The sequence below is a fragment of the Bicyclus anynana genome, chromosome 25 (assembly GCF_947172395.1).
Source record: "Bicyclus anynana chromosome 25, ilBicAnyn1.1, whole genome shotgun sequence".
Classification (NCBI taxonomy): domain Eukaryota; kingdom Metazoa; phylum Arthropoda; class Insecta; order Lepidoptera; family Nymphalidae; genus Bicyclus; species Bicyclus anynana.
The window spans coordinates 8,686,643-8,710,809 of NC_069107.1; the positions used below are offsets into that span (position 1 = coordinate 8,686,643).

The following is a 24,167-nucleotide window of genomic DNA, read 5'->3' on the forward strand; positions in this document are numbered from 1 at the left end:
TATAGATACGTTAAGGCGTGATAGCCCAGTAGATATGACCTCTGCCTCCGATTCTGAAGGGTGTGGGTTCGAATCCGGACCGGGGCATGCATCTCCAACTTATATTTCAATTGTGTGCATTTAAAAAAAAATATCACGTGTCTCAAACGGTGAAGGAAAACAACGTGAGGAAACCTGCATACCAGAGAATTTTCTTAATTCTCTGCGTGTTTGAAGTCTGCCAATCCGCATTGGGCCAGCGTGGTGGACTATTAGCCTAACCCCTCTCGTTCTGAGAGGAGAATCGAGCTCAGCAGTGAGCCGAATATGGGTTGATAAAGACTTCACTGTAAAGGAAAAATCCTAAGGAAGCTTAAAATTTAATCGAATATTACTTTCACCGTTAATTCAATTTGTTCCTCACGCTATCGTCGACCGAACATAACTGTCATATCGGTTATTATGCGCTTAGCGTTAAAAAACGGTCAAGTGCGAGTTCTTAACTGCCTGACCAGTGTCTACGTTACTTCGAAGTTCCTGAGTTCGAAATATTGTCAAAAAATATTTTTCTAGATTTCATGTACGACTTAGTTTTAAAGTTTGTATGGATGTTTGGATGTTTGTTACTCTATAACGCCGCTACTACTGAAGCGATTTAGTTGAAATTTGGAATGGAAATAGATTGTACTCTGGATTAACACATGGGCTACTTTTTATCCCGAAAAATCCATGGTTTCCCGAGATTTGCGAAAACTGATGATTTTGATGATATGAATGTTTGCTACTGTTTCATGCCTCGACTACTGAACCGAATTATCTGAAATTTGGTATTAAGATATATAATATAGCCTGGAATAATAGACTACTTTTATCCCGGAAAAATCCATGGTTCCCAAGGGATTTGTGAAAAACTAAATTCCACGAGGACAAAGTCGCGGGCGTCCTTTTAATGTTCGACTTATAGCTTGGCAACTTCGTTCGTAACACTCCGCTGTCCGTGCGGGCCGGGGGACGTGTAGCGATGAATGAAAAACCCGCGCAGTATTTCCCCCCGTCGCCCGCATACCATGGGAGTGTCATCCACCAACTTGCCAGACTATAGTCGACTTTATAGTACACAGATACCTACTCATATTAAAATATTGACCGTAACTGGAAGCTTTTATATTGAGAGTAGCATTTCCGTTTCCGTCGATTTCATACCAGTTTTCGTACTTTTATTGACGTCACGTCTGGCTATGTGGCGCCACCTGGCGGTGTCGGGCTCGGGAAGTTTCGTAAATCGCTGAGCGCGACTTTAGCTCATTGGCGTTTTGTTTGCCGTCGAAGCAACATCTTGCAATCAGTTGGTACCCGACATTGCAAGATAAAGTGTAATAAGTGAAGTGAATTCGCTGTGAGTACTTTATATTTTATTACGTTGTAATTATTACGTTGTTACATACAACGTTAACGTTATGTAAAATGTAAATGTAAAATTTCAAATTTCATTTGAAAATAGTATGTGATCATTATTTTAACGGTTTTTCCGTTCGGATCACTACTTCATATGTTTGAAAGTCTTGCTTTTTTGCAAATGTTTTCGTACTTGCATGTATATAATAATATTTTCTTTGTAGTGATTTTTCAACAGTTAAAAAAGTATTAAAAGTGGCGGGGCCCAGCGGGCTTCCTAAAAATGTGAACTCAGAAACCAAAGTGAACGTTCTAGCAATAGACTGTTGTCTAACATATATACTACAAAACGAACGCGTGGCCAGTGGCTTTCGTTTCAAAGGAGTACGTAAATTACGAATGCTCGAAGACAAGTTAGACAAAGAGTTTTTGGAAGTTACTCAAACATATTGTTACTTCAATTCAAACCGGCATTGAAAAAAGGTTCACAAATCCCGCCAGAATTTAGCACAGGAATTTTGATTCGCCACCCCACGCAGGGGCAAGGCGTAGACACTGTTAACGTGCCTGGACACATTTGCAGTCAAATATCGGTCTAATAGTTTACCGCCCCTCGCGGGGGCAAGGTATACATAGTTTTTAACCGACTTCAAAAAGGTTCCTCAATTCGACCGTATATATTTTTAACGTTCCTGGACGTATTTGCAAAAACAACTTACTGAGTAAGATATAGAAAGTTTAAATATTCCTGGACGTATTTGCACAGTCAAATACCGGTCTAATAGATTACCGCCCCTCATGGGGACGAGGTTATAGAAAGTGTTAACATTCCTAGACGAATTTCCAGTCAAATACTGAGGATCGCCGCCACTCGCAAGGGCAAGGCACGAATAGTGTTGAAATTTCATCACGTAGAACACACAACATGGAATATACGTACAATGCGCAATCGCTCATGCACAGCCATGCTTGCATGATAATTACAACCCACCCTCGCGGGGTGTTTATTTCTTTATATAAAATATTCAAATACCGGTGTCCTTGATCGCCACCGTCGCGGGCGTATGCATGAAGAGTAATGTTCTATCGCGTGGAACATACAACACGGATTATATCTGTAATGCGCACACGTTCATGCACAGCCTTGCTTGCATGATCAATACAATCCACCCTCGCGGGGTGTTTATGAAAGATGTATGGATACGAATATCTTATCTATCTATATAAATTATTCAAATACCCGTGTCGATGTCGTGTGTGTGATCGCCACGCCTCGCGAGGGGAATGCATGAAAAATTTTAAAATTCCATCGCCTGGAACGCACGACAGGAAATATACATACAATGCGCATACGCTTGCACAGCCTTGCTTGTATGATCATTATAATCCACCCTCGCGGGGTGTTTATCAGCAATGTACAAGAGTCTAATGTCCTAAAGCCCTTGCAGGCTGACTCGCTATCTTTTACGTTTGCTAGTTGACATATACAAAATTGAGTTTCTATGTAAAAATGTCACTCATAAATAAATAAATAATAAATAAATATACTTAAACAATACACATCACTATCTAGCCCCAAAGTAAGCATACAGAGCAGCTTGTATTATGGGTACTAAGATAGTTGATATTATAATATTCATATACATGTATAAATACACACAGACACTGGAAAAAACCCATGTTCATCACATAAATATTTTCCAGTTGTGGGAATCGAACCCACGGCCGTGGATGCAGAAAGCAGGGTCACTACCCACTGCGCCACACGGCCGTCATTGCTTACTCGTGAATATCCCACAGTAGGTAAATGACATTTTGCCAATTGATTTTTTGATTTTCAAAATAGTGAATAGGCCAACTAGATTTGTAACCAATGGGTGAATTAATTACTTTGTGACAATGGCGTGAAAATCTGATGAACGAAAGCGTCAGAATAAACATCATGTACATTTTGGTATAGAGGTTAAAGTCAGGAAACTTATTTTTCCAAATACATCTAAGTTTTCTAAAGATATTACTGGATCTATACAGTTTATTATTTGCATACTCCAGGTTTCATAAACTTAGAAACAAACGAAAAGGTAAAACATATTATGATACCCTCCGTCACCTAGCAAAATGTAGAAAAACGCATAAGCGATAACATAAAAAATTTCTATCAAAGCAAAGGATTCTAAATGAATTCTTTTTCAGGGGCTCGAGGCCCATCAAGGGTATTATGTATGCTTTAAAGTTTAATGTATCCAGAAAACTTAAAGTATTTTGAGATAGACTTCATTTCAAGCGGTCTTTTTAGCCACCTTTTTCACCACCTTTTTCAATGGGAGAAAATGGTGGCACCAAAAACGTACAGAGGTTAATCTGAGGTTATCTCCTACCGTTCTCTCGAATAACCTCGTGTTTTTCTTAATCTATATGAAACATCGTTCCACACTCCTGTTTTGGAAGAAATATCATTAATTGTCTACTTAATGAAATACAAAGGATCATAAAAGCACCATGCTCTGTTGCTAATTACGCATGGTCCACTTGCTAAATACGCACAGCATCAGAAACTCAGTTTGAAGAATAGACACAAGCCTACTTGCATGTGTATGTAATAAAATTCCAAAGGTGCTTCCTACGTTTTGTATACAGGGAATTGTTGGAGATTACTTCCTTGTCATTTGAACTATGCATGTCTCTTTCTCAAATACTTTCTCAATGCTATCGAATCGGCAGCATGTTTTGTAAGAGATATGTGGAATTAAGAATCCCGGTTCATATCGACAATTTTATCATTTACTAAGAAAATAATACGAAACGTAGATGTAGACTATATCGAAAAATTGCCCGTACCATTGAATGAATCAATGACCTTGTTTAATATAATCAGATTGCTAGCTACCTACTTCACTAACACCCTCAGCCAGTGTTTTTGTTAGTAGCAAATGCCTTTGACCACGCTTGGGCAGCGTTACTAAACATTCACCCTCTGAGGAATTCATGGTCACGAGAGGAATAGGTACTGCATTCCAATAAAAAGGAAATGTATGTCATACTACTCATATATGCCCCTAGAATCAAGCTCACCTCCTAAGCAACATTCAATAGGACAAAATGACAGCCGTTACATATTACGGAGGAAAAGAGAGATGACTTTAAATATAGAATATAACAGTTAGAATTGCAAGATCTTTATGTCTAATAACCTTAATTAGACTATCACTAAGTTCACAACAGTACACAATAGTATACGCGGCAGGAACAACAAGCATGCAAATCACTTGTTATACAACATCGCCATCTTCCTTAATTGGCGCTTTCATTACTGTAGCATAGAAAAAGTGAGTGTGAAATAGGGTATCTCGGTGACTGATCTATACTCATTAAATAAGGTACACGTAGTCCATGATTACTTGTACGTATTCCGAGATGTAACTTACGCTCAAGTTGTTTTATACGATGTGTACAGTGTGTATAGGGAATTTCCCACTTGCTTTATGGTATCGCCACCACTTACACTGATTCTCAGAGAATCATCAGAATCGGTTGACAGGAATATATTTAATAGCCTTGATAAGAGTAAGTCTTATGTCATTTGGATCTCAGATTCCGAATGCTAGCAGTACCGATAATTCTATAGAATGAAGACAAATTTATTATAATCACGACAACAGACTTAGCAGTTACAAAACTGTTAGAGGTAGTCTTCAAGAAATATGGGAAAACCTGAAATAATTTTTAAATTCCTGTCAAAACTTAAAAATCGGCTTGTGTAGTGTTTGTCTAAAAGTAAAAGTTTTAGTACATTATATGACTTAATGTCTAAGAACTGACTCAGTTTAAGTTTCTTGAATCTTCAAGTAACCTACTTAAGAGATCATAAATTTGTAAAGCATATCCTTAAATTCATGCCAAATCGTTAAGAAAGCCTAAAAATTCTATGCCACCAGTTTGGCATGTCAGTAACTTCTTAATAAGTTATTTTTTCAATAGTTATATTTTTGTAGGTACTCTCTGAAAAGCGTGTATATGACCTAACATTACTTAGTATAGGGACAACATGGTATAAAATCTGATGATTTTATTTAATTTTGGCCGAAATTTGGCTCAAAAACCGATAGAAGTATTTAATCTGGCTGGAAATTATTTGTAAATAAAATAATCACTATCATAATTTTCCTTCAGGAAATAATAAGTCTATTTCATTATTGAATGAAATAAATGAGTAAAGACGTCACGTAAGAAATCTTCATAACGACTATATCGGTCAGCAGTGTTTTTCCTAAATTTTGTGTGAATATCAATTATATGATGAAATCCTTAAAATTTATTAATATTTGTAAAATATAGTGAATAGCTGATGACATATTATGACACTTGAATGTCCAAGAGATGACAGTTTAAATAAATAATATCCACAGACAATAGATACTTATTACTGGCTACCATTCAACAAAATGCATTATTAACAACAAAATGCATTATTAACAAAATGGACTATTGTATTATGCACAGACACAGTCAAGCTTCGTCACTAGCTTGTTCTCTAAATAAAGTCTAATCGAATTAGAGATAATATTGTTATAAAAAGTTTTATTTTAATAATCACATTGGCGAAATAATATCATAACGTGGCGTCACCAGGCGAAAACAAACAGGCTCTCAATATAAAAGCTTCCAGTTACGGTCAATATTTTAATAGCAGCGTTTTACCTGAAATAAAACGCATATTAAAATACTTACCTCACTGGAAGCTTTAAGTAATTCCTGCCTGGTGATATATTGAGCCAATGAGCTAAAGTCGCGCTCAGCGATTTACGAAACTTCCCGAGCCCGACACCGCCAGGTGGCGCCACATAGCCAGACGTGACGTCAATAAAAGTACGAAAACTGGTATGAAATCGACGGAAACGGAAATGCTACTCTCAATATAAAAGCTTCCAGTGAGGTAAGTATTTTAATATGCGTTTTATTTCAGGTAAAACGCTGCTATTAAATTACAACTTTCTAGTAGCAAGTCTTTGCACGAAATCGCGGACAGACAGACAAACATCATCGCGAAATTAAAAGGGTTTCTTTTGGACTACGGAACTCTAAAAAAAGCAACTGCCGTTCCTCAGAGAGCACGTTAAGACGTCTGTTCTCGTCATTATCATACATTAAACCACTGTACCTATCTATTTTAAAAAATCTTACGGAAGGCTACATTATCAGTGAGTGATATAGGCTATTTATACCCGTATTCCTACGTACAATGGGAGAGTCAAACCGCGAAGAGTCTGTAAATTATATTAAAAAAACTAAACTCCCGTTATTACTGTACATGTACAGTATGTTCAACCATATTAAAGTTCATATAGAGCCCTTAGTCATAAACATGTTCATGCAAAACTACGAAAACCAAACACGACAGTTTAAATTCTAAAATCACCTTATCTACATACAATCAGAATAACATATATTCTTACTGTTGTTAATACTTAGCGATATGTTTAATAACTAATAATAACATTGATTGTGATGTATGTATGTTTACAGACCTAATTGGACCAATCAAATCAATTGCCTTACCACAATAACCACCGAAATAAAATGCATCGTGTACTTTGCTGCATGGCGTGCATAAGGTTGTCGATCAGGGTAGGCACTAGTAAGAAAAATTAACCATGTTAGGAAAATCTGCATTTAATCTAAACCTAGCAAAATCTCTTAGGGTATGCAGAACTTTAATACAGGTTTTTTTTTTATTCTTCACAAGTTAGCCCTTGACTGCAATCTCACCTGATGGTAAGTGGTGACGCAATCTAAAATGGAAGCGGGCTAACTTGTTAGGAGAAGGATGAAAATCCACACTTTCGGTTTCTACACGACATCGTACCGGAACGCTAAATCGCTTGGCGGTACGTCTTTGTCGGTAGGGTGGTAACTAGCCATGGCCAAAGTCTCCCACCAGACAGACCTGGACTATTCAAGAAAACCTCAACAGGCCCAGCCGGGGATCGAACCCAGGACTTCCATCTTGTAAATCCACCGCGCACACCACTGCGCTACGGAGGCCGTCAGAAGTATGAAAAAGGCAGGTATGAAGTGCACGCCATTGCATACATTCATACTTATAAACTAGCTGACGCGCCGCGGTTTCAATCGCTTGGTTCCCGTTCCCGTGGGAATACGGGGGTAAATAAAGCTCATGTTACTCACTGATAATGTAGCTTTTCATTGGTGAAAGAATTTTAAAAATCGGTTTATTTATTCCCATGCGAAAACAGGGATAATATACATATAGCCCACGTACTTCTATATAATGTAGCTTTCCACCGACGATATTTTTTTCAAATCGGTCCAGTACTTTCAGAGCCTATTCAATACAAACAAACAATCAAATCTTTTCTTTTTACAATATTAAATAAGAACATTAGATGACATCCAAAAATAATCTATACTAATATTAAAAAGGTAAAGTTTGTGGTATTGTAGGTGGTAATCTCTCTCTACTGAACCGATTTTGATAATTCTTTTACAACTAGAAAGCCACATTATATGTGAGCGTCATACTGTATTTTATCCCCGCATTCTCACAGGAACGGGTACTACGCGGGTGAAAACACGGGACATCGTAACTAAATATAAACATGATTTCAAAAGTAAGGAAAGAGAATCGTCATAAACAAACCACCTACTGGAGTCACTGTTTGAATCTCGTCCAAATCTGCAACCATTAATATTCCTGCCAACTTGTATTTTATTTGACCTTTATTTAGTTTGCACCTCCCTTTACCTAATATTTATTTTGAGATTTAAGGAAAATTGAAATTGCAAAAAAAAAGCTTGTAGCAATAGTTTTTCTGATAGAATTTGTCTAGGGGAGTATTCCACCATGTTTATTTGTCATCAAGCAGTATTAATGTCCTCAATAGCTCAAAGGTAACAGAGGTTGGACTCATCACCAAGGGGTGGTGGTTCGATCACCAACCTGTTGATCTATTGCAGTTGGAGGGGAATGGAAATATTGGTCATATTATAAAAGATATGGCAAATATTCTTTAAAAAAAAAATAACTATGCCTCAAGTTAATTGACACAAGGTACCACTTTATAGAAGAAAGAACGTAGAAAGTTACCACTTTGTAGAAAGTGTTCTTTGCATGCTCTGCAAAGTGCTAAGTACCCTGTTCAGGCAATTGTTTTTCACTTACTATGAGGTGAACCATTTTCATGTTCTGTCAATTATAACTGTAAAAAAGTTGCCTAACAAATAAAGGAATATGCCAAATAGTATCTTGGGCACTATGAGTATGTCTCCAATTCAAATAGATCAATTATAAAAAAATGGACGCTAGAGACTCAAAGGCTTTTGTTACAAGAGACATAAAAGAAAACATAATAATATAACTCACTCCAAAGACATATTTCAGTTATTTCAATTTTTTTCAAAACACAAAATTGCTAAACCGATTTTCATGAAAATGATATGTGACCAATCTGGAAGTATATTCCTTAAAACAAAAAAGAATTTTCAAAATTGGTTAATAAATTACTAAGTTAGAAAGTAACAAACATAGAAAAGATAATTTTGAAGAAAGAATTTTTTCAAGAGAAACAATTGAGAAACTCCACCTTTTTTTAAAAATGGTTAAAAATTTAGGTATGCAATAGTTCTAAATAACATAAATTACCCAATTTCCGTTAACAATACCAACACAGCCATTATCAGAAGTTGGAAGTAATCCAGAGAATGTTACTGTTTACCTCACTAATGATTTGTTATCTGTCACTTAGCGATACATCACTTGTCACTACACACAAATTATCCTTTTTAACCGACTTTGAAAAGGAGGTTCTGTTTACTTATTACTGGTAAAGCCACTGCCGTTGAGCTGTGATAGCCCAGTCAATATGACCTCTGCCTCTGATTCCGGAGGGTGTGGGTTTGAAACTGGTCCAGGGCATGCACCTCCAAATTTTCAGTTGTGTGCATTTTAAGAAATTAACTATCACATGTCTCAAACGGTGAAGGAAAAACATTGTGAGGAAAGAAAGTCTGCCAATCCGCATTGGGCCAATCCCTATTGGCCTAACCCCTCTCATTCTGAGAGAAGACTCGAGCTCAGCAGTGATAAGGGTTGATAATGATGATAGCCACTGCAGTTTTACCTACATAGTAGCCATTCCTGTGGGATTATATGGATAAAACATGCCGATGCCTATGGTCATCAGAGACAATGTAAGATACTAATAGTAAAAGAATTTTTCCAATCAGTCTCGGTAATTTCAGAGCCTTATTCCTCTTCTTCCTAATGTGGTCCCATGTGAGGGTCCGCTTTCTGGCATAATAGTTTCAAAGCCTATTCAATATAAATAATAAACAGTCAAAAAAAACTTTCCTCCTTGTCTTATCACTTTGTAGCTTCCAAGAAATAAAGAAGAGATAGACAATAGCACAAAAAAGCATTCAATATGTTTTGATATTTAATCTTTAATTTAAAAATTCTGGAATTTTAAGTTAAAGATTAGAAGAGCACAAGGAAAGTTCTCTCTTAATCTTCAACTTAAAATTCCAGATTTTTTAATTTTTTTTAATTAATGTAGCAGTTTATATTTAGTAAATTATTTAGGTAAGTATATTAATGAAAACTAAGGAATTGTTGATGCACATACAGTATCATTTAAAACAAAGAAAAGTAGTTTCTTAAAAGAATTATATACATTTTATTTTATTTAAAAACAAGTTTAAACAAATGTTCCAATTGGAATTTTTTTTTTACATATTTAATACTTTATGGATTAAAATGCAAATATCCAAAACAAGTAAAAACAATGTATAATGTATAATATAGTGTTGAATTAGCCACAAAATTCATTGCTTTCAATATCTTTTCAAAGTCATTGCTTTTAGAACAAAAGTTTATTCTAAAAAAATATTATGTTTTAAAAATAGAATGCTCTCTCCACAGAAAGTATTTAGGCTAAGGTAAAACAAAATAGGTACCTATTATTTTCAGGTATGCTAACCCTCACCTACTAACACGAATCCATCGTCATTTACATGTTTCAAGATGATCCCTCGCATTTTAGCTATTTTAAGAATCGGTGCGCGCAAGACTTCGAAGTTATACACAAATATTATTGGCGCCAATTTCTGATTTAAGATAATAAAGAACCCACTTTCGGCAAAGATCGAGACCACGCAATGCATGTGGAATGCAACAGAACAGATACGCGCACAAAGCTTTTTTTAATTTCTTTTTCAGTTCTACTTATCAAGCATTTCCGGGAAAGCAACGAGTAACGACGGTCCAAAACAACTCCAATAACACAACTGTGCTGCTAAACTTAATAACTAATAAGAAAATTATAATGTTTAAGTCAAAAACTTACATTTTTCCTTAGAATATCACTGCATAAAATTCAAACTTTTGTTTAACTACACACACGTTCACTGCGTTCACCACTGACCCGCGATCTGTCAAAAGTTTTAACTTTCGATGTCGATGTTGCAAGTTGTAAAATTAGTTTTCCCCATATTTAAAACTTGACAATCTGAAATGAAATTAATTAAAAATGCACTTTTTTTAAATAATGGTGTTCAACTAAAATACATCAAATTTAAACATACAGAAAAATACTAATGAGCGCAAACTACATTTTGATTCTGACAAAGTTGCCATTACAATAAGTAGCTCCCACATCGCCAGCTGAGAGGTTCACGTTACCTACATTTATTATTATTAGCAGTGGGCAGTGACTAAAAATAGGTCAAATATTTAAAAATGCTCGTTGGCACGTACTGCGGTCCAGAACGGTTGTAATCACATTCGCGATGTGTAATGCAAGACCAATTTCTTTCTTATAAAAAGTTCTCAATATTTTCTGTTACATAATAAATATTCAGCTCAACAAGTTTGTTTTGAAAATGACATGAAAAAATAAACATGCTGGTATACTGTATAGCACAGTTGGAGCCATCAAACGTTCAAGAGAAAAAAAAACAGAGTTCAACGCTCTTGAAAGAGATCGGTACGGCACGATTCACTAAGGAAAAATAAGAAAGGACTCATAAACCTGGTTTAGCGGTCTGAGTTTTATGGATTCCCAAAATGTTACACCGTGTTAGATTAATTTGTTAATGTTTTACTCATAAGCATTAAAGAGTTACTCATGTTTTGTTACATACACACAGTAGTTTGATACACAAAAGGCTCTATCCTATGTTTTTGTAGGGGTTTCTAGTAATAATAAATTATAGCAGTTCAATAAATATTTGGATTGGCACAGAAATTATATCAAATAAATAAAAAATATTTCTGAATATCTAATAATGTGCTATTTCTTGACCACCAAGAAACTTAATCAGTTTATCGGTAGATGACATGCTAAATCAAATTGTTAGTTTATTTAATGTTTATAAGAAGTTGTTGATTTTAAGATATTTATTTCGCACTATGCGATCACTGTTGATGGTAAGATAACAACGTTAACTTACGAAGGTTGTTGTTTTTACATTTTTTTTAAACTTGTAATAGGTAATTACCTACCCTTGTCAGTAAAGAAATTGAGCAACGTTTTCTTCACAATACTCGCAAAGTGCTGGTGTGTTTCCAATATTAGATATTGTGCTTATCGAACTCCCGCCAATAAAGTCTATGGGTACCATACCATATTATAACCATATTATGTCATTATAGTTAAGTTACTAGTACGCAATATTATGAACCTTACTAAAATGACACAGGTAAATTAAAACTTTTTATTTGCTAAATTAGAAACCATCAATTCAAAAGTCAAAATCTTTTTGCTAGTCAAATTAGCTAAGTTTAATGTTTAAAGTTAGAATAAACGCACATATTTGTAACATAATCAAATTGGAATTAAAAAAAATTAAACATCAAGAGAACAGTAAACATTTTTATTTTATTGTAAATATTATTTTATTGTATCATCGTGGAACTCGCGATGTGCTTTTTGTACTGAAGCAATAAATAAACACAAACTTGACAGGCACATCATTGTCTGTATACAACGGTGTTAACAGTTACAAAAATACGCACAAAAAATGTGGCCGGTAAGTATTTTAAAACAGAGGTTTGAAAAATCCGAAAATTATTTTTAGTAATCCCACTATAAACATTTTATATATTCGGTCTGTAAATTAAATTCTTTTAATATTAGTAGAGATGAGGTTTTACAAGTATCTTTGTAGCATAGACACTTTGAAATATTTAGAATACATTAAGTTTATTTTTACCTAAACTAATTTAGTGGTCTATGTTAGTACTTTTCAATATACTGTCGCAAAGAATCACAGGAGTGTTAAATTTGTATACCTAGACACGAATACACTAGTTGTTCACGATCTAACCACTAAGCCATCGCGAGTCGCTCCATGTGAAGATTTACAAGCATTAAGTACTACGACTATGTAACTTCAGTCGGCTTATAATGCACTTACACTAGACTTCCTTCCCTTGAGCGTTACCATTAAGTTGATTACACATTGCTTCAAGAGCCACAACAATCATTAAGCGCATGGGCATTAACCTTACGGTAGTTGCGTATTCCGCTGCTTTCACCTCTTATGCCTCTTGTGACAATGTGCAATCACATTGATTATCCGAATGCGAATGCCAATCCACACGAGCTTGTACTAAGATACAAATTGTCAATATTTTTAGAATGCAATATGTTGCATGTATGTAGATAATTTCTATAAGGGAAATTTCTACGGTGTTTACAACTGCAGTGGTTTGTCAACAACAAATGTTTGCGCGACCCCTAGACAATGTACGATTTTTACATTTTTATATAATACAATTTAAGTTAGTTGAAGGTTTCTTCAAAATAGAATTTTGTAGAAATCTGAGAGCAAGTATGAAACTACTGTTTTATAACATCACAAAGTGAGTCCATCAGTTAAATTGAAAAGGCTGTTAATTAGAATACAAAAACACAAACACTAATTCGAATGTACTCAGATCTCCAAACTGAACGAAAAAGACAGATTTTAAAGCTGTAAAAATAGAGCTATATATTTAACAGGGAACACTGAAAATATAGCGTTCAATTTAGGCTTAGTCAATTTAGTTTAGTTTAATGTGTACAATCGAATTAGCATCCTAACTTACTTAAGTAAAAGCATACTAGTTAGTACAAGATTCCAATTGCCTTTTCTTCTCTCTCTCAATAAAACTAAAACTTCATCATAATCGTGTGAAATGGCATTGCAAAATAATTTGATCGAAAATATTATTTCTGCTTACCATAAAAAAAAACATAATAAAGGTACAAACTACAAAATTAAATGCGTGTCCTATGATTTTTATATTGTTGACTGGAAAGAGTTTTTTTTTTCATTTGTACTGTGTTGTAGTGCCGATGAAAATGTCGCTAAAGTGTAAATATCACGAGTGATTATGGGTGGTTGTGTTGAAACACTTCTATGAAAATTTGAATAATAATAACTCTCTGCCCCAGAAGTGTTGAGAGATCGTTATATGATTTATACATTTACGTATTATAATTATTATACACGAAATTGAATGCTCTATAAATATATTATAGTGTGCAACTAAGTAGTGTTTTTTCGCAATGATATCTGATAGACAACGCCACAATAATACGAGTACATGTACCAAATTTATTATGGAGTAGGTAATTTTAATAAATTATAATTTTCGAAAATCATTAATTTTTAAATGAATAAAAAAATAACTGATATCTATACCTCGCAAGCCGTCTCTGTCTTTATAAGGCGAATCGTCTGTCTTATTATTCAACCGTTAGTTTAAAGTTTTACCTAAAACTTTCTTTAAATATTCAACTAGTTTTTCAAATAACTGTATGTCAATTATTAGCGTAGAAGAATAATTTTTATTAACAAATATACATATATAATATATGTTTTTATGTTAGTAAATATTTGACGACTATGCCAAGGTAAATTTTAATTCTAATGTCGATTAGATTTTATTAGAATCTAAAGAGCGTTCAAACTATAGAATTTATTATTACAAGTCAAAACAGTTCCTAATTATGTATTTTACAGCTTCCCTCGAATAACTTTGAGTATAGAAATAACATTGCCGGTGCTATCACTATAAACCTAAAGAGTTATGTAGTAACACTAAATTACACATTTGTTTTTTGCATAAATGTAAATGCTAGACTAGACTTGAATTACTGATCAAAATTAACGGAATCTACGGAGATTGCGATCGCGAAGACATTTAAACTATAATTTTACAAATTGCATAGTTTTGGTGTGGAATATTATATTCCTCCAAGCCAATATTGAACTTTAGTTGGTTACATTACCATTCAAATATTTCATTTAATACAAACATCTTCATCAGCAAAATTATCCGTGAAAAGCTGTAAACATTTTTGCAAAAATACCCCTAAACGAAATATATTTCTTCTTATTAATGTTGAATTTTCGCCAGTTATATTTTTTACAAAAATGCTATTCTGTTGGTAGATTGAGGTAAAGACGCTACATTTGCGAACTCACAATTTGAGTACCCGTTATTAATATTAGAAAAATATTGCTTTTTAGTTTAGAAAAAGTTGCATTGAAAACTGCACTACAGAACTAGGATATTAAAACACTCGTTAAGTTGTTAAAGAAGAGAAGAGGAGCTTAAACACGTAACACAAACTTTTGATTTGCTTTTCCTAACTTTCTTATTTGAAAAAAATCTTATCATATTACTTGAATTTAGTAATTTTGGTAATTATTAACAAAATTATAGTATACATACATAAAGGTAAATTAAATTAATAATTAATTTAAACTGTTAAAATATGGTGTTAGTACAAAGCCGCAGATACCATTATTATTTATTTTCGTTTATAAATAAGAACCCCTGAAATATTTATATGCTTTACATACACTTTTTCTCTATCATATTTGGTTACAACAATGTGTTAACATATTTTGTAAATATTTTTATATATTATGCCGTCTCAATTATAACTTGCACAAAGCGATATGTTTTCTTATTGTAGCATCGAGTTTACATGTACTTTACGCTTCTTTTCTGTTTAAGTATAATGTTTTTCTTTATATCAATCGTGTTATCAAATACTAATCTTAATATTCACACCTAATATCTGTTTCAATAGAAGCTATATTACGATGAAAACATAGTTTACTTTTTAAAACAGAAAAAAGTTTAGTAGCGCAATTAATTTTTGATTTCTAGTTTTCCCTGAATTGTAACAAACATTTGTTTTGCTACGTATTGCAACACTGGATTTAAAAGCGCGTTTTATTTTTATTTTGTAACATGTTACTGGAACTTCCCAACCACGATTTTATATCTATAGTATTTAATTTATTTTCTGGGACTTTATTTTTAATCAGCAATTTTTATTAGCAAATATTTATATTTATTTAATATTCTATAACTCTATTCTGTTGAATTATCTTAAATTTCGGTTGAATAACAACGGGATTCCGCAGTATAATTTCGAATTTAGTTTCTATCAAAACAGACTAAAATACATGTTTATTTTGCTCCAAACGAGTAATGTGACTAACTGTACATAAAGCTTTTTTTATAAAATAAAATCTAGAGTTTTTGTTTACACTAGTTTTTGACTAAGCTACATTCGCTTACATTAAAATACTAAACGCCAAGTTTATAATATAACCTCTTGCTGAAATGAAAACATGGCGGACATTTAAATTTATAGAGTTGCCATATAAAATATAAGCGGAAAGCCAATGGTTATTTGGAATAATAATTATTTATTTAAAAAAAGTAATTACGTATAGATACTACCGCATGTAATTAATATTTCATTACATTTTAATTCGATTTATATTATTGTACACTTTTTGTTACTAACATTTTAAAATAAATTCTAGTTTTCAATTTATTTTTAATATATCTTTAAAATCATAGAAAAATTATTTATGAAAAATGCTGGCAACCCTAAAACGTATTGAAATTGAAAAACAAATGAAGACTTGTTTCTGTGATCAAAAATTTTCGACATCATGTGGAAAGACAAAGCAGTTCTTTATTTAATACATCGATAATATTGGTAAAGAACATTGAGTTACTATGTAGGTACTAGATACACCATTAAACTCTGCTGCGTTCCGTTCAACTGTGGCGACATCGCTGCACAACTAAATAGTTTCTTGTATAGGTACAATCCGATGCAAACTATAGAACGTTTCGGAACATCGTGCTTTCGATTTTTTTTTTAATTTTTAGGTACAAGTAGCGATGCAGCGGCACCTCTTGCGTATCGTAACTTATTTACGATAATATATACCTACGATACGTAAACAAATGAAAACTAAGTTAGACACAAAAAAAAAATATTCTTGCCATCTAGCGCTGCATATGTTAATAGCAAGGTTAACGTAAATAATGTTTTAGCGCTCCAGTAAAATACTGATGTTTGTATGTCGCGACATGTTTTTATTTGTACCAGCATCTCTAGTACTATAGTAACTCAATGGTAAAGAAAAATATTATGACACTATGACATCGATAAAGATTTGTAGTTGTCCTAAAACCAAGACGAAGCGCCGCCCAGCTTTGTCGACAGCTCGCCAATGCCACGACCAAACATGTTGCCCATCTGTGAAACGTTCAAAAATCATGGTTAGCTTAATATTCTCTACCATGATATGCGGGCGACGGGAGGGGAAGGACTGCGCGGGGCATCTTTACCCCCCCTCCCGGACCCCGCAGACCATCGGGAGTGTTACGAACGAATTTTCCAAGCTATAGTGACAATAGTGCGCGTGACATGTAATCAAACGACAAATCTGTAGTAATATGCGATCAGACGACGTATTTCGTGTAGATAAATAGACAAAATAAGTGAACCAGTAGCAGCGTCAACCGGAAACATTGATTCGTTCCGTTGGGATAAAATAGATGGGACTGAGACTACTCCGCTACCATTGGTTGATATTTTGTCTATTTCTCTTAACGATATATTATGTCGATTGCCGCATGCTAGACATTATGTACAAAAATCAAGAAATTGTGTACATTTCATAAATGCAAAAATGCACTGTCTTCTGTACCGACTCTTAAGTCTATGGTCTATCGCACAGATTAATCAATAATAGGCAGATAGAGCGTACGGAACCCGATGGTGTAGTAGCCGCTTCAAATACAAAATTCAAAAACGATTACATTCTCGAGTCAATATTTTCATGTACTTACAGCTACCTATAGGCTACGAGAATTCAGGTGTGAGTTATATGAAATCAGTCAGTAAATTCATGGGTGACCATAATTAAAATAAAAATTGGATTTGTTAAAATTTGAAATTACAAGCAGAGCCATCTATTTTCTATTTAAAGCATTATAATTGGTGTTTTAATGTAGTACGATAGATGGCGATAACTAAATTATAATGTCAGTCATAGATGGCGTTTTATCATAGCAAAGATAAAATCTATGTGTCTTTTAAAAAAGTGTCTGTGAAAAGGCGCTATATTTGGGTGGCGCCAAATTTCAACTTTGTACGTCAAGTGGTTTTTGAGATATCGTTATGAATGACCTTTCGCATTCTAAAAATAATATTGAAACAGTTGTGCAGTAGTGCTACTAGATGGCGCTGTTTCAATTCCCTAGAAACTCGCCTTTACGTTAACCGTCACAGTATCATACTATAGTAAAGATTGAAACAGTTGTAAAGAAACAGTTGTGCACTAGTGCCACTAGATGGCGCTGTTTCAATTCCTTAGAAATTCGGGTTCCTCACAGTATGAAACTGCCATTAGGCCCTCAGCATTACCAAAGAGGTCGTGAAAACTCAAAAGCGGTACCTTTCCAACAACAGCTCCAACGTTCCCCAACTTTGCCTCCTCTGTGAGTGACTCTAACTTCGATTTGCCGCTGCGAGCGCCTTCCTCTGAACCGCCGTCGTCGCCATTTCTGTAAACATTGTAATGTTATATCCTTAAAGTGTTTTCAAAGAGAAAAGGGAGGAGGAGTGTGGTCTATTTTCTTGAATAACTTGGAATCTATTTATTTCAAAAATTACAACAAAACTATTTTGAAAACCCTTTCATTCATTCGATGTGTCACATGATGCAGTTTCAAAATTTTTCAAAAATACAAAATTCAAATTCATTCAAAAATTTATTAATTTCAAGTAGGCTCAGTTTACAAGCACTTTTGATACGTCAGTTTGTAAAGATTCTACCACCGGTTCGGAAGGCAGGTTCTGCTGAGAAGAAACCGGCAAGAAACTCAACAGTTGCTCTTTTAAAAAGTCATGCAATATTATAATTTACAATTGATGACAACATTACAATTTCTTATAGTTTTACTTCGTGTTTGAAGGTGGAAGCTAATCCAATGGCCTTTATGCCTGTTTATTATAGAGGAACTCATCAATAGTGTAGTAATCTTGACTAAGTAAATGTTTTTTATTTGCATTTTGCATACCTGAGAATTTTCTTAATTCTCAACGTGTTTGTCAATCCGCATTGGGTTAACGTGGTGGAGTATTCGCCTAACCTTTCTGATGGGAGATTACAACTCAATTGTGAGCCAAATATGGGTAGTTACAATAATAATTTTATACTATAGATCTATTACGTCCCTACAAAATCATCGCAAAAAGTGATCCGAATAATAGGCTACAAAACTGAGCGCCCACTTGCACAATTTTGTCTTTAATTCCATTATTTATCTATGTATATATAGTTGTTACACTTCTTCAACACACAGTGACACACATCTCGACATTGTAGACGATATTTAGGTATTATTTGTTTAAATAACGTTCGTTGTTGACCACAACTAACATTGAGATGTGGAAAGGAGATGGTCCAAAATTGTATGGAGCCCAGGTCCAGTCATTGAACCCTAGCGGAAATATAAGAAAATATTTTTTTTAACTATTTTTAATTATACAAATCTACGAATTTACTTTAATTTTTTCGAAATAATATACATTATCTCCCAAGAAATGCAACACTATTAAAGGTAATAATGGCGGATTGATGACGTTTTCAATGCAGTAATCGATTTGACGTTTGCTGTCAATTGTCATGACGTCATAGTTGCTTTAAGGGCACCATCTTGGTATAACTCAAAACCTTGGGTTTTAATTTTATTTATTTCTTTTTATTTAGTTATATTTATTCACTTTAATAATTTTAATAAGATCCTTGTATTTTTTAAATTGTAATGATACGGGGTTAATAATTTTAATAAGATTCTTGTATTTTTAAAATTTTAATGATACAAGAGTGAACCTGAAATGGACCATCTCCTTTCCTCTTTTGAGCGCCTCATTTTTCATGACCGAGTAACACAACTAACAGTATTTAACATTGGTTGTTAACTCAGACTAATTAGATAAAGACCTGCCTCGCAAGACATTATTTTTCTGTCAAAGTACATGATCAACGATCTTATGCGATTATAAACACTGTCTCTATAGAATCGATGTTTCATAGTTTACAATCGTGTCCGTCAGTTAAAAACCTTCGTAAAAATACCTTTTTGTGTAGTTAAATGGTGTAAAAAACTAACAAAAACTGCTAGTTTAGTATAAGATATGTACGAAATCTAAGCTCGTTTCCTTAGAAAATGGCAGAAAATTTTGTTTGTGAATTTGGGTGCGATACTAGTCCTTATGTATTTAGTCTGAGGTTTTTAATGATGAATTTCTCTCACCCCTGGTCCTGCTGCGCTAGGAGCAAGCTGCACGTAGCCTCCTCTGTATGCATTCGGCCCGCGACCGTCTGGTACGCCTTGGAGTTGAGTTTGTCGTCGATAACGCCTTGCAGCTCGAAGTCGCTGTACATTTTCTGTGAACAGTTACAATAGGGATGATGACAGTTTTTTAAATTGTATATAAATTAAGAGTACGCTAATAGTAAAGCAATTTTGTAAAAGTAACAAGGTATCTGCGATCATTACTTTCGGAGCTACAGGGATTTAAAGGGTCAGATTTGCGGCGCTGCCGCGGATCCTTGAAAAACGCCCCATACAAAATGGTACGAACTTATGACGTCGACGTGATAGGCAATTAATGATCGTTAGATTTGTATGGGCGTTTAAACAAAATTACTAATATCTTTGTTATTTCTGCGTTTATGTTTATAGTTCATCTAATAAAAATTTCAAATTTAATGTAAGGAAGCTAAAACTGTATGAATTTTCATCTAATTACGATAAAATATTTTTAGTAGATTTTGAAATTTTATAATCTTATTTATTTTGCAAATATCCAGTCAATCTTTGTTTTTTATGTATAAATTAGTTAACATTGACCTTATTTACCCGAATGTATCATAAAAATCAATATATTCAAACCTAGTCATCATCCCCATTGACATGATGCCGTGGTAGCCCAGTATGAGCCGTAAGGGTGGCCTCTCACTGTCAATTTTTAGTTGGCCGATAGTTGGACGACTTTTTAACTGTGCGTGATTTAGTTGGACAGATGAGCGGGCTGTCATACATCGCTATACCTTGTTCTATAATCGGCCGACTAAGTCGGCCAACTAAAAGTAAAGTTGTAAGTGAGCGAGAGCTCTAATAGCGCAGTGGATATGACCTCTGCCTCCGATTCTGGAGGGTGGCTTCGAATCCGGTCAGGGGCATGCACCTTTAACTTTTCAGTTGTGTGCATTTTATGAAATTAAATATCACGTGTCTCAAACGGTAAAGGAAAAACATTGTGAGGAAACCTGCATACCAGAGAATTTTCTTAATTTTCTGCGTATGTGAAGTCTGCCAATCCGCATTGGGCCAGCGTGGTGGACTATTGGCCTAACCCCTCTCATTCTGAGCTCAGCAGTGAGCCAAGTATGAGTTGATAATGATGATTTGATACATCCAGTTGTTGTGTGTGAGTGATGACCTACGGATCCGAGACTTTGTCGCTAACTATGCGCCTTATAAGAAGGTTTTGTACCTACCTCACTCAGCGATGGAGGAGTTTCTCTGGAACCAGAAATGAGAAGATCCGCAGACGAACCAAAGTCACTGACATAGCTCAGCGAGTCGCGAAGCTGAAGTGGCAGGACAGGCTACATAATTCGAAGAGAAGATGCATGTTGGCGACCCAACGAGCTGGAATGGCGACCCCGTACAGAAAGCGCAGTGTTGGTCGACCCCCCACTGGGAAGACAGAGGACATCAAGCGGGGAGCCTCTCGATGCTGGCGGCTCGAGACCGCTGTGTTTGGAGGTCCATGCAAGAGCCTTGTGTCTAGCAGTGGATGTTCATCGGCTGTTAATAATGATAATGTTTTTGAGGTAGACCTGCACGCTACTGCTCGAACAGCTGCCACCTCCTCCTGTCACCTGTCACCTGTCACCTGTCACCTGTGTCACCTGCACTCAACCCTACCTTGAGAACGATGGAGAGGCAGGCGACCTGCTGCGGATGCAGCGCCGGTCGCTCCGCCAGCCAGTTGTTGATGAGGTTAATTTGCACGCCGTACCACTGCTCGAACAGCTGGAGGATCCAGAGCTCGTCTGTCACCTGGAATTCATTTCATTTTGTCATCATCATTTATGATGTAAATACATTGCTACATACATACACGACACAGGTCTCCTGAAACATTTTTTCTGTCACCTGAAATATATTTAATTTTGTTATCATCTCATTTATGATGTAAATACACTGCTTGAAACAGGTCTCCTGAAAAAACAAAAACAAACTAATAATCTTTTGTCTGATGTTGACTAAATCCATTGCTGAACACGGGTCTCCTGAAAAATCTTTTCTGTCACCTGGAATATATTTAATTTTGTCATAATCATTATTTATGATGTAAATCCATTGCTGCACACGGGTCTCCTGAAAAATCTTTTCTGTCACCTGGAATATATTTAATTTTGTCATAATCATTATTTATGATGTAAATCCATTGCTGCACACGGGTCTCCTGAAAAATCTTTTCTGTCACCTGGAATATATTTAATTTTGTCATAATCATTATTTATGATGTAAATCCATTGCTGCACACGGGTCTCCTGAAAAATCTTTTCTGTCACCTGGAATATATTTAATTTTGTCATAATCATTATTTATGATGTAAATCCATTGCTGCACACGGGTCTCCTGAAAAATCTTTTCTGTCACCTGGAATATATTTAATTTTGTCATAATCATTATTTATGATGTAAATCCATTGCTGCACACGGGTCTCCTGAAAAATCTTTTCTGTCACCTGGAATATATTTAATTTTGTCATAATCATTATTTATGATGTAAATTCACTGCTTGAAACAGGTCTCCTGAAAATACTTAAGCCACCTGTAAATAGCAGCTTACTTAATACAATGCTGGAAACAGGTTTCCTGAAAAAGCTTTTTATGCCACCTGTAAATAGCAGCTCCCTAGTTACAGCAGAAAATACAAATTTAGTGGTGTTACATTTCCATGTCTAGTCAATTCATATTATAAATAGAATCTGATAGGGATCGTTACAAAAATCAAGCATTAAATTTATCATCCTAAATCCACCAATTAGCTTTAAAGGGAGTCGTAGTGAGCCGCTAAAACAATTATTCTGTCATGTTTTGCATAATTTACGTGAAAAAGGAATCAGCGGTTCACGAATTAATCAAAATGACGGCAGCTTGATTCAGGTGACTACGTAAATGTGTTCCCACGCACCCAAAAATAACTATCTTAAATATACACTAATAATAGAAAGAGGAAAGATTTATATTTTTATTTATAAATGTAACGAATAAACTCAAAACTACTGGACCAATCTGAAAAATTCTGTCACCAATTATCAGCTACAATTACCAGGTAGTAACCATAAAGTCAAGTAAATCGATTTTAATGTTCTTTTTTAATAGAAAGTTAAGTTAATTATGAGTATTATAGGCTATATTTTATCTCCCACCATCCCTTTTATCAAATACCCAAGGGAATGTGAACTAGGCGGATGAAACCGTGAGGTTCTGCTACACAAAACTAAAAACAAAAACAAACTAATAATCTTTTGTCTGATGTTGACTTCTCTAACCTTAGATCTGATTTGGTCCATGGAATTCCTCATGAAGTTGACGTATCCCTGCCCGATGTCCTTACCGGAGCTCGAGACGTTCGCAATATTCAAGAACGAGCCTATTAGACTGTGAACATTCGTTATAAAGTATAAGTATCTCCCATAAAACCTCATTGTTAAAACCTCTGGAACATTATGAGTATTTTTCCAAGCCAACAAACCTAACTTGGCAATAAACTATTACCTATAACCATTTTTTAGTTGCTGATGCCATGTACTTGTTTGCGTGGAATGGGGTTTTTCAGAATTCTTAAAACATTTTATACCCCTAACTCGAGAAACCAAGAGTCGTATCATTTACATCTCTCAATTTACATTTTAATTGTTTTGTTTATTTTTTTTGTATCAGAAGTTTTTTGCAAAACTATCAAATCAAAAAAGAAAGTATTAAAGTCACTTTCGCGATGATTCTCTAGTTTTAGAGTGTGAGTCATTTCTTGATCATTCTCTTGTGTTGTAGAGTGACGTTGCTTGATACATTCAAGATCAGATAGATCAGATATGTGTTTTCGCAGATAATTGATATTTAGCTCCAAAACTTTTCCATTCGTGGTGAAACTTACTCTTAACAAAAATAGGTCAGAATTTTTGCTACAAAAAAAGTTACAGTAGTCTTTATACAGCTTACAAGATACTGAAAAAACCGAAGAAATGTAGAAACTAGCAAACATCAGATCAAATGACCGTCCCTATATGAGCTAAATATTATTACAATGCCACTGTTATATTTGTTGACTTGAAAATCTAATACAAGGTATTATGAAGAGTAGAAACACCGTG

General features: G+C 34.6%; 2 protein-coding genes across 12 annotated transcripts in view; both read right to left on the reverse strand.

Annotated features, from left to right (window-relative positions):
- Positions 1 to 10,929, reverse strand: part of LOC112049602 (uncharacterized) — a 52,037-nt gene extending 41,108 nt beyond the window's left edge. The window contains exon 1 of the mRNA XM_052889189.1: positions 10,737 to 10,929. The gene's annotated coding sequence lies outside the window, so the exon portion shown is untranslated. The remainder of the gene's footprint in view (positions 1 to 10,736) is intronic.
- A 1,321-nt stretch (positions 10,930 to 12,250) lies between these two features.
- The window catches only part of LOC112049601 (calcium-dependent secretion activator), a 76,832-nt gene continuing 64,915 nt past the window's right edge, over positions 12,251 to 24,167 (reverse strand). For all 11 annotated transcript variants that reach the window (XM_052889187.1, XM_052889184.1, XM_052889180.1 and 8 more), the window contains 5 exons: positions 23,346 to 23,454; positions 21,707 to 21,841; positions 20,024 to 20,157; positions 18,160 to 18,268; positions 12,251 to 16,955 (listed from right to left, as the gene is read on the reverse strand). In XM_052889187.1, the coding sequence (XP_052745147.1) occupies positions 16,884 to 16,955; positions 18,160 to 18,268; positions 20,024 to 20,157; positions 21,707 to 21,841; positions 23,346 to 23,454 (559 nt within the window). In that variant the 3' untranslated portion in view covers positions 12,251 to 16,883. The remainder of the gene's footprint in view (positions 16,956 to 18,159; positions 18,269 to 20,023; positions 20,158 to 21,706; positions 21,842 to 23,345; positions 23,455 to 24,167) is intronic.